The sequence below is a fragment of the Leptidea sinapis genome, chromosome 2, assembly GCF_905404315.1.
Source record: "Leptidea sinapis chromosome 2, ilLepSina1.1, whole genome shotgun sequence".
Lineage (NCBI taxonomy): Eukaryota > Metazoa > Arthropoda > Insecta > Lepidoptera > Pieridae > Leptidea > Leptidea sinapis.
The window spans coordinates 4,816,439-4,832,484 of NC_066266.1; the positions used below are offsets into that span (position 1 = coordinate 4,816,439).

General features: G+C 35.1%; 1 protein-coding gene across 1 annotated transcript in view; it reads left to right on the forward strand.

Annotated features, from left to right (window-relative positions):
• The window catches only part of LOC126976724 (sperm surface protein Sp17), a 131,556-nt gene that overhangs the window by 59,613 nt on the left and 55,897 nt on the right, over positions 1–16,046 (forward strand). Inside the window, exon 3 of the mRNA XM_050825228.1 lies at positions 10,110–10,307. Coding sequence (XP_050681185.1) covers positions 10,110–10,307 — 198 coding nt within the window. The remainder of the gene's footprint in view (positions 1–10,109; positions 10,308–16,046) is intronic.

Genomic DNA, 16,046 nt, shown 5'->3' on the forward strand with positions numbered 1-16,046 from the left:
GGATAATTTCCAACAATGACGAACAGTTGTGTCTGCTTGCGCTGGTATTTTATGTTATAGTTGACCGATTGGCCACTTGCCTCAATTGTTGATTGTTAAATATAAACATAATGTAACTAATTTCATAAAGCTATGCAGTTATTTATTAAACACACCAATCTCTTGATTTACCAGTCGAATTTCGGTTATAATTTTATCAAAACTTTTATATGCTAGCTCTCAAGTTACCCGTCGTCAAGACGCAAGTTCTGGATGCTGTCGAAAGCTGCTCTTGGTAAAATCTGCCAGACGTCACTGACACTGCTGCACAGTGGGGATAAAAAACTAGCTGCCATATGGGCAGGCAAAAGAACAATCTTTTGGGCATTTTCACTCGATTCTTGATCTAATTCCCGACACTGAATCCTACCTTCCTAAGATACGCTGTAAACTTGGACATAATCCATCAGATCGTTATGTAGCGTACGTCCGCAGTGCAGTTTTCAAGGAACTTTTGTAACCTTACGAAAATGCGTACAACTTCTTAGATGGCCGGCAACGCTTGAATTCCCTAGTGTTGTAATGTGTGCGGTGATCACTTAACATCGAGTAACCTCGTGCGCTCATCTGTCCTCCTATTCCATACAAAATACAAGCACTAGTTAAGGCTATTTAACAAAAGCTAGGCTTAAATTTACAAATATATATATAATGACAGACTATTTAGCGAACACCCTCAAGCTATTTAATTATTAATTATTTGTATTGTACGATATTATATTGGAACTAAATTAAGGAAAAAACGCCTGCTGAGTTTTTTGCGCCCGCTCTTCTCTGGTCTGAAGAATTTAATCTGGTCTATTTCGAATGGGTTTTGACTATTTGAAATTGAGTTTGATCGAAAGAAAAAGCGATCACATACAGCTTTAGCCGCATCTCCCGACATAATGATTAGTGGTACACGTAAATACAGTGACCAACAAAATTAATGATCAATTTGTTAATTTTAAGCGATTTCCTCACATTTGAGATTCGATATATAAATTTAATTAAATCAAGAATTATCTACGATGGAGGATCCGAACCTTCGAGATACGCCCCACTGCTTCAACCACTCAGTTGACAGTCCGAATTTCATTCATGATATATAAAATTTGGTATTTTTGTTAAAAAATTGGTTCACATATTAAATTTGTTTATTTAATCCCAGAAGTGAGGGTCCCATCAATAAAAAATAAGAAAAAATTTACATTGCAAAGAGCAACATATCAAGGAAATTTTTAATTTAATGAAGTATTGGGGTTGAGCAGGATAAACTGTTAAGTAGATCCTATAGAAATAACTGAAGAGTTGAACGAACATATTATTATTTATAGTAAGAAAAAGAAATATATTTATTGACCATAGTGAGCGACAATGACATAACAGTATTGCAACAACACTTGGTGAACGTCATGGAGCTACATCAGTTCGTAAAGTGGCTTTGACACGGGGAGAAGAAGTGATAAGACCCAGCCCATCTTTTAAATCATATAACAACTTAGTCTACTTAATATTATATAATACAATTTTTGATGGCCTGCGCAGAACCAGACCAGAAGCTTGCATCTTTATCCTCTATATTATAATCTAGTATACTATAGTAAACCATGTTTGTCAAAGGAGCCTAAAAGCCTACTGATCGTATCGACATGAAACTAGCACCATTCGATGCGAAATTTGTCGTAGATGGTTTATGGCTACTTATTTTTTTTTATTTAATATATTTCCTTTTAAAATTCGCCAGGCGAAGTGGGCGGGAACAGCTATATATTTATATATATAGATTTCGTGAATTTGTGCTTGGTGAGTCCTTGTATAGTCCTAGATGATGCGTCATTCCTACGGTTGGCTTAGTGGTTAGCGCGATGGGACGTATCCTGAAGTGTGGGTTCGCATCCCGCTTCCTTCATGATATATATTAAAGATAATGCAATTAGAATTTACTGTACAATGAATACTTTATTGATACTTGTATAAATGTTATTATCACTCGTGGATTAAATAAATCTCTGATCATTTATACGTCTACATAGATAGCTGTGAAAACGTCGAAAACAAAAATTGAGGTAGACAGTTAACCTCTATTTTGAGCAATGCACGCAAACTAACATAAAGTGTTTTACAAATTGCGAGTGTAAAACGTAGCTTGTCACGCACACTAAAGTAATAAACCGGGCCTGTTTTCATTGCTTTTCTATTTGCAGGAGGCTCAATATTAATAAATCGATATGGTACATAATTTATATTATCTGGAAAATTATTGTTCTTTAGTAAATGAAAAAATCTACAATAAGTGAAACAGTAAAATTCATTTAAAAGTTATAACATAAATTCTCCCTTAAGATAGTATCGAGTAACGTCTCTCAATAGTGTATAAGGCTTCGTTGAAGTGAAGTACGCTGACACAGGCACTAGTTAAGTAGACTTAACTTGGTGAAATAAGCTCGATATTAGTACTATATGGAACACAGCCTGATTGGCTTAATGACTTACTTCAAGAATCTCTCATGGCACGGCCGTACCATCCTTTTCTCGAAGCAGTTCAGGCTGTTTTTAAACCCTTCCAACTTCGTTGTGGATGAAATTAGAAGCCTGAATTTTCAGTAACCAAGCAGACATCTATACATATAAATAAAATTTGTGTGTCTGTTTGTAATATTGAAATAACTGTTTTTTACTACATGTTTATGAATAAATATATATTTTACGGTACATACACCATTATAATTTTTTTTAAATATTTTGTCTGTTGTCTGTCTGTTTGTTCCGGCTAATCTCTGAAATGGCTGGACCGATTTTAATGGCAGGTAGCTGATGTAATGAAGAGTTACTTAGGCTACGTTTATTTTAGAGAAATTCTTTTATTTTATAAAAATATTGTAATGTTGCAATGTTCTAGAAACGGTCTAACTCAAAAAAAATAAATATATAAATAAATATAAATAATATTGACACACTTTTACACAAATTATCATGTCCCAAACTAGCCATAACATAGCCTGTACTATGGGTATGTAAGACAACAATATATTTAATACAATATACTTACTTAAACATACATATAAACATCCACGACTCGGAAACAAATATTCATCATATAAAAGATTGCACCTACCGGGATTCAAACCCGGGACCTCTAGCTTAGTAGTCAGGGTCAGTAACCATTCGGCTGTATGGGTCGTCATATACATGTCGACATTGTAATATATTGATATGATCACTAGAAGATGTTGTTAGGTTCGCTTATTACGTAATAACATATTAAGACAGAAGGACCCTTAAGTTAGGACTCAATAAATAGAACAAATTGGTATATGACACAGAAGCGTTGTTAAGGGATGAGACGAACAGGACGTTCCGCTGATGGTAATTAATACGCCCTGTCCAATACAATGCCGTGCCGCTCAGGATTCTTGAAAAACCCAAGAATACTGAGCGTCACTACAATGGCGCTCGTCTCCGTGAGACATAAGATGTTAAGTTTCATTTGCCTGTAAATTCGCTAGCTACGGTGCCCTTCAGACCGAAACACAATAATGCTTATACATTACTGCTTCACGGCTGAAATAGGCGCCGTTGTGGTACCCATAATCTAGCCGGCATACTATGCAAAGGAGCCTCCCATTGGTAGAGTCCTCCTTTTCCATAAAAAAAAACTTCACAGACACATCCCAATATGACCGTGTGTTCCTTAATAATTAAATGATTGCAAATAACTATTCACTAATCTACAATGTGATAAGTGCGAATAAACTGTTTTAAACCAGCCAACCCTATACTTATTATTAATTAAAGCCTATCAAAAATCATTATTTATTTTTTTATTTATTATAGACTAGCTGACTCGACAGTCACCATTATGGTAAAAGAGTGATTTAATGATTTAAGAATGAAAGTAAAACGTAATTCTCAATGATTTTATAACATGTAGTAATAAAATGATAAGGATTAATATTGCATATTTTGTGTAAATATCTTTTATATTATCGCTTTATAATTGCCATGTTTTTAAAGTATTGGAATGTATATTGTATGTTACATTTTATAGTTTTAAAATGTATATAGTATATAATCCTTAAGAGATTCTGTTGCGGACTTTTATAAAGACCTGTATAAGATCCACAGTGACAGCTCTTTGTGGAAAGCTCCAAGCCCACATTTTTTTTCCCACACCTCCAATAAATCTTGTTAATACAAATTTGTATACAAAAACTAAAAAGATAATATAATTAAACCTTCCTTGAATACCACGCTATCCATTGGTGAATACAGCTTCAAAATCGGTACAGTAGTTTTTGAGTTTATCGCGAACAGACACACAGAAAGCTGCGGCAGAGGACTTCGATTAATAACATGTAGTAATAATCTTTACGTAACTTATTCAAACAACGCTGAAGAATTTGTAAAATATTTTTTTATCGCACCTCCATGAAAAGCTCGCTTTTAGTCCCCGGTACAGGGGACAAAAGTGGCCGATTCTGTCCTGGCAAGACGACTTTCGCCCCTCGTACCAGGGACTAAAAGCGACCTTTTCATCCAGGTGGGAAATAATCGTATACGCACCACGTGAAATAAGTAGGACATTGTCAATTGTCCTACCTTTCTCCATAGGTGCGTAATATACTATTTTACATTTAATTTGATAACAAATACTTCCGTCAATTTTGTAAGATGAATAGAGGTCACTTTTTATTCGGATCCTCTACTATGATAACTTAATTTTTAAGGCAAAAATAATAGCGTTCATAAATTTCACCCCAATTTGCTTCAAGGACATAAAGTATTCTTATAATTAATTATTTTTGTTAATTAACTTATATCTCGACCTGAAAAATACAAGCGTTTTGAATACTCTGCAAAATTTTATTAATAAAAGCCTCATTAATTAACGTAATATTCAAGAGGGAGAGCGCTTTATGAATCCTAAAATGGCTGAACTTTGATATTTTTTGTTTTAATGTATTTTTAGGGTGCTGGTTGTGTAAGATAGAATTATATTATTATATTTATATGTAATGTTGATTGACGACCCATACAGCCCAGTGGTTAGTGACTCTACCTACTGAGCTAGAGGTCCTGGGTGCGAATCCCGGTAGGTGCAAACATTTATATGATGAATATGAATGTTTGTTTCTGAGTCATGGGTGTTTTTATGTTTTTATGTATTTATGTATGTTTAAGTATGTATATTGTATTAAATATATCATTGTTTTGCCCCCATAGTACAGGTTGGCCGTGTTTGGGGCAAGATAATTTGTGTAAGAGTGTGTCAATATTATTATTATTTGTGGTATTTATAGCCTAATCTAGTGGTTTGGGTTTGTTGTACAAATTAACTTTGTAACCAAAATTTATGAACGAGGCGGACTCGAACCCGCGCCTCTCGAATTCCGTCCGAATAACCCGAGAAGTGCGGGATGTCAAGATAAAATAACCACTTGTTTTGGGTTTGTACCCAAAGTGTAACCAACGGGAACCCTATTACTAAAACTTCATTTTCCTTTAATTTGCCGTAATAACTAGACTTTAATTTTAACAGATTATTTATTACTATTGCCACGGTAACAAAAAATAATAAAAGCCATGGTGGCTAATACCAAAAAAAATGAAATTAATTGATTACATAAAAAGTAAGTTCAAACTAGTTTTTAGGATTTGTACCCAAAGTGTAACTGACGGGAACCCAATCACTAAAACTTCACTCTCAATCCGTTTGCCGCAATAGTTAGACTTAAATTTTAAAAGGTTATTTATTTCTATTGCCACGGTAATAACAATGGATAATTCCAAAACAATATATTAATTAATAACGTAAACGTAAGTTCAGAGTAGTTTTTGGGATTTGTACCCAAAGTGTAACTGACGGGAACCTTATTACTAAAACTTCACTGTCAATCCGTAATAGTTAGACTGACATTTTAACAGATTGTTTAATCGTTTGCCACAGTAACTACAAATAATAAAAGCCATGATGGCAAATTCGAAAAAAATATGACTAATAACGCAAACGTAAGTTCAGATTAGTTTTTGGGATTTGTAACCTAAGCGTAACCAACGGGTACTCTATTACTAAAATATCACACTCCTTCCGTTTGCCGTAAAAGTTACACTGTAAATTTAACAGATTGTTTATTCGTTTGAAACAACAGATAATAAAAGCCATTGATTATAATGCTGTCATGCAAAAAGAATGAAAAATTACATAAGCATGGCCGCCAAAAATTGTACAATAACAATCGTAAATTCATAACTCACTGTATAAATCTTGTACAACAGTACGGAACTCTTGAGTACGAATCTGGATCGAACTTGACCGGTTAATTACTCTATTTGGCTATTTGACACGTAGTCTTAAGATGGTATAGAAATCTAAATAAAAACACCGTAGTAACCAGTGGGACGCTCCTTTGCACAGGAAGCCGGCTAGATTATGGGTACCACAACGGCGCCTATTTCTGTCGTGAAACAGTAATGTGTATACATTACTGTGTTTTGGTCTGAAGGGCGCCGTAGCTAGTGAAATTATTGGGCAAATGAAATGGAGTTTCAAGGTGTCAAGCGCAATTGTAGGGCCGCTCAGAATTTTTGGGTTTTTTAAGAATCCTGAGCGGCACTGCATTGTAATGGGAAGGGCGTATCGATTAACATCAGCTGATAGTCATGCTTGTCTCGTCCCTTATTTTCATATAAAATAAAGTAAAGTAAATAAACAACCATTAGATAAAGACGGATGTCAGTTCTTTATTTTCTTTTATTACATAATATATCTTAGTTAGATGTTCCAATTCATCTTATCGAGTTTCTTATGGTGATCTGACGATAGTAATCAGACAGCCTAGTCCCAAATTAGTTTTTATAAAGGGTTTAATCATGTTCTTATGTGGACGATCTTACGGTCAACGATCCGTTATCTAATTGTTCGATCGTTGATTTAGTTATAGTCTAATGGCCGTTTCCAATATTCAGTATATCTCTTACTTGAGATAAAAATCGTAACTAGCATTGACTTTTCTGTCCCAATAAACTTATCGACGGTAACTCACCCTATCCATACACGCTGTCTGTCAATGGGACGATGTATAGCTTACCAGCGATAGAAGTTTGTATGGAAATTTCAATTCACGCGTCCCAATATAAGGCGATAAGAATGACTTATCGGGTATATTAGGACAGCTTCAGATTATTGACACCTAATTACTGACAGTAGAAGGTAGTAATTTATCTCTATTATATTTATTTATATTATTATTATATTTATCTCAAACATGTTAATGTACCGGTTAAGCAAAAAATGTGTTGCATCATTTGACAATTTTTAGATGACGTCATAACTTTAACTTTTAATCGTAACCGTCCAATCTTCGCCGGTTAAAGCTATTCTTAATGTTAAATAGCTAAATAGCAACCATTGTAAAGTCTCAAATAAATATTTAATATTGACTTGATATTTCACTTTTTAAGTTCAATTTTAACTATCAATTTTTAACATTCTGCAATCTATGTTAAACTCAGCGTTACTGTTAACACTAAATTTATCTTAAACCTTAACTATACCATCTAATACGATGCAACCCATTTGACTCATTCAACTGTCAAACTGTGCATCAAAATTTTTATATATTAACGGGTAATAAATGGAAATAAAAACTATCCTTTCTATTAAGTTGGATCAAACTGCATACAGTGTCTAAAATTTGATTAAAATCGGTTAAATAGTTTAGGAGTTCATCGCGGACAAGCTATGTGATACGAAATTTTTATATCAATGATATATTTTATTATTTTTTTTATAGTGCGACCTACTTTCTCGTAATACATTGAAAAAAAAGATCAGTTGGTGTACCTGGTGATTACGATTAATTGAAATTAATAAAATCATATTAATAAACCAAAAAAAGTTGCTCCTTATGAAATAAATAAATGAAATTGTAACATATGTCTCTATTTTAATATCAAAAGTGTTAGAAAATATAAATTCAAACCACATACATCTATTAAAAATATAACATCGATTCACTTATACATGATTTTCCCTTATTTGAAATACGAGTTATTTATTAGAACAACAAAGCCCTCACATCGCGTGTGGCGAAGCAATAAACAAAGGCAATAATCAGGCCATAATAAATGAACAATAAAAATTGTTATTCTCTTGTCTTTACGCTTATAAATAAAAGTTGGTTTGCGTTTGGAATTATTCGTTTCAATTTAATAAGACAATACACTTGAACAAAACCTATTTATATTTACAGAGAACTAAATAAGAAGATACTAGATTTGACATAATCTGTTAGCGCTACCTTTATAATTTTAATTCATTAAAATTTTAAATGTCCCGATAACAGAGCCTTGCTCGGATTTTTAAGAATGTACAAAACTTGAACAAAAAATAACTAATAGGACATCTGGATTCGAACCGGGGTGTTCTGCTTTCCGGATCACCCAATGTCCCATCTGAGCTATGTATATGGTGGCGAAATTTATCTGTGCATTTTAATGTTATTGTAGCTGTTTCTCATTAAAACACCTGTATACTAAATTTTATGAAAATCGTTGGAGCCGTTTCCGAGATTCATATAGGTATATACATATGAAAGAATTGCTCGTTTAAAGATATAAGATATTTAATTAGCATGATTTATTTGATAATAAATTTTATTGTTTAATTGTAATAATCTATCAAATGTAAAATTTAGACATTAAGCTGACAGCACCAACATGACGTTGTCAGTTGACCACGAATACAGGCATTCAAGTTGTTGCACCGGTACGGGGTGGTCGATTAAAATGTTTTAAATTCTCACAGTAACAATTTCTACATAACATCTTTACTAATTATAAGATTTGATCTCAAAACAGTGAATAGAGTTAATAATCCGCAATATATGTGTGTCATATTTTCTTTCTTACTTAGCACACATACTTCTATATACACATACATACACACCCACACGCAAATTTATTTTATTTTTATTTTTTACTAATATAGGGGAAGAGACTGGACCTCATGACACAGGGAATCCTAGTGAGAGGCCAGAATACATGTAAAATCAAAGTTACTTAGTTTGTACCAACGTATACTTTGTAACAGATATTTTGTAACAATTATGTAATTCTTATTCTATATAATTTGTTGGAAAAAAGGTGCTCGAAGTAACTAAATCGTGTTAAACATGCGCTTTAAAGGTGACTAGACCATCAGCGAGTAATCTGGATAGTAACAATAACTATATAATGCAGAATTATTATTGCTATCTCTGATATAGTTCAAACCAGTATCAGCTCGAACCATTTGACCGCGTGCAACGCAGAGCTGTTCGAATTGTTGGGATCCAGTGGACGGCTCGATCACTTGACTTTGCGTAGAGACTTCGGTTTATTGTGTGTCTTCTATCGCATTATCACGGGGAGTGTTCCGAAGAGCTGATTCCTCCCGCTTATTCCACCTTCGCACGACACGTCACAAATATCAAAAGAGATATCATCCCCACCATCTGGATGTGAGGCGTTCCTTCACAATACGATTTTCAAGGAACTTTCTTCCACGTACAACCCAGCTGTGAAATGAGCTTTCTTGTGCGGTATTTACAAGACGATACGACATAGGCACCTTCAAAGAAATCGCGTAAGCCTTGACACATAAATCTCTTGTGATTACTTTGGTATTGGTGAAAGGGGGCGGCGGTGATCACTTAACATCAGGTATTTATCGAAAGAGAGAGCCTCATTTTACATAATATACGATTCCTAGAGGCACAATTTGTACCAAACAAAAAATGTACATTTTTGTTTAATCGAATAAAGATAATTTAGGAAAGCAAAATTTATCTTTACCTACATGATACAAAAAGTTTCTGGCGTACTCTCATATTCAGGTTTCAGAAACTTTATTAATCTCAAAAATAATTACAAAATTCACTTACTGGATTATAATATGCTACATAAATTAACAATAGAGTATAAATTAAAAATAATAACATAGTAACATCTACTATCTAAATGATTGAAAGTATCTTAAGAGATATTATAGTTAAAATATTTCAGAGGTACACTCTTAATAGACTAATCATGGCGTTTCTTTCTTTCAGAAGAGAAACAAAAAGAATCGACAGAGGCTAGCAACACAACAGAAGAGCAGCAGGCTGCGACGAAAATTCAGGCAGTTTTCCGAGGACATAAGACAAGGAAATCAGTCAATATGAAAGCGGCCGATAAAGCTGAGAAACCGGACTCGCAGGAACCGACAAAGGCTGAGTTGGAAGCGGAGTTTCGTGCTGACGATAAAGGTAAGTCTTAAGATAATCTATTTTAGGTCCTGATGGTCATGGGGTGTCGACACGGACTAACGTGTGGGAGGCTCCTTTGCACAGGATGCCGGCTAGATTATGGGTACCACAACGGCGCCTTTTTCTGCCATGCAGCAGCAAGGTCGCCGTAGCTAGTGAAATTACTGGACCAATGAGACCTATCGTCTTATATCTCAAGGTGACGAGCGCAAGAGAAGTGCCGCTCAGAGTTTTGGGTTTATTAAGAATCCTGAACGGCACTGCATTGTAATGCGCAGGGCGTATCAATTAGCTGAACGTCATGCTCGTCTAGTCCCTTATTTTCACAAAAAAAAGTTGTTTTCGCTTAAGTTTAAATAAATTTAATACAGACTACACCATCGGCCAACACCTGTAAACAATGTAATGCCTAGCTCTTATTAATTCAAAGTGTTGATAAAAAGTATTGGCTACGATGTTCACTTGGTTTAAATTTTTTGCCTTCTATAAAGGTATCTTAAATCTTAAAACATATAGCCCATTTTACACACTGAGAGTAATGATACTCGATGAAAATTTTTTTGGAATAGGACGAGTAATAATATAACGTACCTACCTATAATTATACATACATACATACGATCACGCCTCTTTCCCGTAGGGGTAGGTAGAGACCACTTCTTTCCACTTGCTACGATCCTTACATACTTGTTTCGCTTCGTCCACTTTCATTATTCCTTTCATACATGCTCTCCGGTTTAGGGTACTCTTGACCTGGCCTTTTTTCAAGACGTCCCTGATTTGATCTTGAAACGTCTGCCTAGGCTACCCCTTCCAACACTTTCATTCACACTGGCCTTATACACTTTCTTCGTCAATCGTTCTTCATTCATTCTCTCGACATGTCCAAACCATGGTTTGGACCTATAATTATAAGCAGGGGAAAGGTTTATTTTTAATTCTTGAAATATCATCATGAAAATAATTAAAATCTGTTTAAGCTTGTGTCAATGAAGCGCTTTCGTACGATACCTCACATGACACGGTTAACTAAATTTTTACTAACAAAAAGTTAAGACTGCTTTGCATAAGGACTGTTTTTTTTATGTTTTAATTAAAAATTTCCAGTGTTTAGACTTTTCCTATACTGACGGTCTGTCAGTAATGCGTCTTTAAGATTTATAAAGAAATAGAACCATGATATAATATATAATATCCTCGTTTGTCTGTGCGGTTTGTCAAGACGGCTTTTCTACTTTTTAGAAATAATACCAAATTCTAAATTCTCTTAATGCGCTTATTCCACCACCGACGGGCGTGGAAGCGAAAAACTTATAAATTTTTTCACACTCTAGAAACGTATATGAGATAGATCCCGTTCAAATAAAAGAAACACATTATTAATAGTTGATCACGGACTATGTCTTCTAGTATGTTACAGCGACTAGAACAATCAGACACTGTAAAATCGCTTTCGTAGTTCGTCCGATCCGAATCCGATCCGTATCCGTGAAAACACGGTCTGAAGTAGTCGTAGAACTATTTCTATGTTAGTTTACGCACTAGATCCGGATCCCGTCATCCGATGCCTTCCCTTCAACCGTTCGAAATAGTTTTACGACTATACCGGTCCAGACGAAGTGCCTAAGCGCTCTAACTCTTAACTATACTTGTAGTATATGACGATATTACTCAAAATTTTATAGTTCTAGGCCAACGGAAAATACCTAATGGATTTTTATTCCCTTCAGAGTGTTGATATATACGTTTTATGCGGCATAAAACGCCGTCTCTTTTTTTACGTTAACTGAGAAGTTTGGTTTTTTCACAGCTTCACGAGACTTTTAGACTTGAGTATATCTTTTCCGAGCTCAAGGGTCTTGACAGACAGACGGATAGTTGGATGGACAACAAAGTGAATCTATAAGACTTCTGTTTTTTTCCTATTGAGATTCGGAACGTAAGCAGAGGAGCACGCATTAAAATCAGGTTTAACTTATTCATTACTCCAACTTCACAAGTAAGTATCTATCTACACAGTGCAACGACGATCAATGATTCTCAAGACCAACTTTAGGTCCATTTTCTACAGCGAAAACTATGTAACATCAAATCGGTGGTATAAGTTTGTATTACAAAGTTCTTTGCCTACTATTCAAATTGTCACCAACTTTCTTGGTTCATGCTAACCAACTTTGTCGCTAATACAAACCGACTCTGTAGTTTCTTGTAAACATTTAGTTAATCCTACTTTGAGTCTGAGTATTACATTTGATTATTATTAAGAAATAATATTGGCTGAGGGTTTCCTAAGAATTACGGATTTCTGTCGCGGTCGAGACTAAAATTAGTGCGTTAATAACAACTGCAGCTCCGACTAATATTTATGAGTAAAAAAACAAAAAAAAAGTGTATGTACTTATGTATGCACACAAGAAGTTATACTTCTTTGGCCTAGCGAAGCAAAAATCATTAAAATGCAAATTTTTCCTCGTGCTATTAGAAACTACGTGCTTACGTAGGTAGTACGTTTTTAGAAAGAACAATTTTGTAAAAATCTTGCAAAGATGGCTTTGACAATTAATTATTAAAAATAAATACGGCTATATGGGCTTGAACCCTTTCCCTGTCCTAATCACGACATCAAAAATGACAAAACTTGCAGATTTTGCCTTGAGGCTGATGAAACGCTTTCATCTACTCTGCGATTGCGGCACACTAATGCATAAGCGTAACACAATCTTTAGTGACTACACTTTGCCACCAGATGGTGTTTGCAACACTCGCGTCAAGGAGATACTGCGGTTCGTAAAGACAGCAGCGCTTGACTGAGCTATAGTATGAGTGGCGAACACAATAGTTCAATTTTGGACGCGGTGCTACTAGGAATCTTTAGGACTAGATAATTGCCACTCTCATCAAATAATAATAATAAGGTAGACTGAGCATAGCACGCAACAAAACTTAAGTAAATAGTACAGATATAGTAGAATCTACACTGGCCTGCAAAAGTAAGTATCACACTTTTCAAATTATTTTTTTTCTTAAATATAGAAGGTAGAGATTTAAGATTAAAAACGTTTTGTTGCAAATTTTATAGGCTTTAATTCTTAGAAACTAAAATTATACATAAGTAACATTTTTAACTTAATAAAGATAAAACAATGAAAATAGACATTTTTAGTTTAGTGTAAAAAAATTCAACTAAAATGTATTACATGTTATTTAATTTTTAATAACTGGTATTGCCTCCTCGAACTCTGATTACAGCTTCGAGCCAGTTTGGCATACTGAACACTAGGTATCGGAGCCGATGTTGGGGAATATTCTCCCATTCTTCTACCAGGGCCTGCTTTAGTGCCCTGAGGGTAGTAGGTGGTGGTCAGCGATTTCTGACTAGCCTCCCAAGCTCATCCCAGGCGTGTTCAATCGGGTTGAGATCAGGACTTCTTGATGGCCAAGCCATCACGCTGATACCGACCTACTGAATATACTCTTGTACGATATAAGCCGTGTGTGGCCGGGCATTATCATGCATCAGCATCGATCCATCACCCATATTTGCTAAATACGGCCCTGTATACTTATTGATAATCTCTTGAGCATATTTTATGGCTACTAGCTCTGTGCGACCTTCTGAAGATATGCCAGCCCATACATGTACACTGCCTCCACCGTATTGGACTCTTTCTGAGATGCAGGCTTGAAGGCATCGCTCACCAGGTCGCCTGTAAACACTTCGCCTTCCATTAGAAGTGTAAAGGGAGAATCGAGACTCATCGGCAAAGAAAATTCTTGACCATTCTTCTTCATCCCACTGCATGGGTTCACGGGCGTATCGCAGTCTCGCTACTCGATGCTGTCTCTCGAGTTTTGGGCCACTCGCTGGTCTTCGGGGTTTCAAATTTGCTTCAGCAAGTCTTCTTCTCACTGTACTGTCACTAATGTAGTCCCTCCGGGTCTGAAGTAGCTGTTGCTGGACTTCAACTGCATTTTGGTGGCGATTTCTTAACACAGTGGAAATAATATAACGATCTTCTTGGGCACTGGTACACCTGGGTCTGCCATTACAAGGTCTCCTCAGATGGTGTCCAGTCTCTTCGTACCTTCGCTTTACCTCCTGGATCGTTCGAACCGTCACACCCACCATTCTTGCAGTGCGACGCATGCTGATGCCTAGTTCCAGAAAAGCCATGATCCTAGCACATTCTTCAACTGAAAGAGGCACGATAAATAAATGTAATGTGCTTTTTAGCATAAATTTTTAAAACAAGACCAAAAGAAGAAAGAAATATTTGAATGGTAAAATTGTAATTCGGAAACGTCCACTTTGAAAAAGGAATGGTTTTGTTTTTGAAGTTTTTTTTCAGCCAATTCTTAAAAGAAGTTTACCGACTATAAAATTTATATGTACAAAATTAAATTCTCTTTGGAGTCCTTTTTATTTCGAAAGTATATCTTGTGAACTTAAAACGTTATCCCAATTTTAAAAGTGTGATACTTACTTTTGAAGGCCGAGAGAGAGATTAAGCTTTCGAAAATGTTAATATAAGATTTTGGTGGTCAAAATACGTTACTTACATCTTTATAAAAGATTTACCAGTATAACGCGTTTTTTTTAATGATTTGGTTTTTGCTTACCAACCATATTGGTGCGAATGAAACCCCCTATTCATTGCTCACCAATATAATTTGGAATAAAAGTCCATCTTAATATATCAAACAGAATAGAAAGGAATAAAAGTCGTATACTTAAATATTCTGAAAGCTTCATAAATATATCCTAAATGGTTTTTGCCTGATCATCGCTTTTTTACCCGCGTTAGACATACATAACTTTAAAAATAAATGACAGTTTGTTTTATAAAAAATATTTCTTATAGACCATAATATTAATAAGAAAATAGTTTTGTTCAACAATTGTTTCACAGCGTTAGGACTAGGCGATTAGATCACGTGATGTTGGATTTAAATCATTAAAGGTCATAAAATATCTGCCCCTTAAAGCGGCTCTACGCTCAGCTCGGAATGGAAAGAGGCAATAAAACAACTGTGATTGAGTTGCGATTGAAAATGAAACCGGCAGTGGTGATAATCATGTTTGTCGAAGTAAAGAGCAAAGAGAATTTAAGAATTACGTTCAGTAAAAAGCACAGAAACGGAATCGAGAAAAAATAAATGGAAGGGTTGAGATAGGGGATGGAAGATCGCCATTATCGAAGATGAGACCGTAAAACTTTGTTTTTAGGCATTTGGTAAGAAGTACTTTATAAGTATTTGATAGGGCATGTTGGAAACTTTCACCTACATGGGGATGAAATAGGAGATTAAAGTTCACAGGAAAATACTATTGTAGAGACTGTCCACAATGATAATGGATATCCGCTGTATCACAGAAGAGCACCGCCAGCAGCGGAAAGAGCAGTTTCAATGTGTATTATTTACAAAGTATCCCAAAAAATGTGCCCAAAGTAACTATTCCACGCGGAGAAAGTCGCGGGGTAAAAGCCAGTAAGTGTATAATATTAACTTCAGAAATATATGATTCACTTCAGAGATGTATTGGACGCTCAAATGTGACACAGAGTACTGACTCTGGAATCTCTCAAAGGAATTAGGTAAAGAATTTCCTTTACCTACTTCCTTTGAACAGTACAAGCTAGCATTATATGACAATTTTATTCTTTAGAAAATGCATATCTTAATATATATAAATTACGTGACACGTTGTTTGTCCGCGATGGAGTCCTAAACTAATGA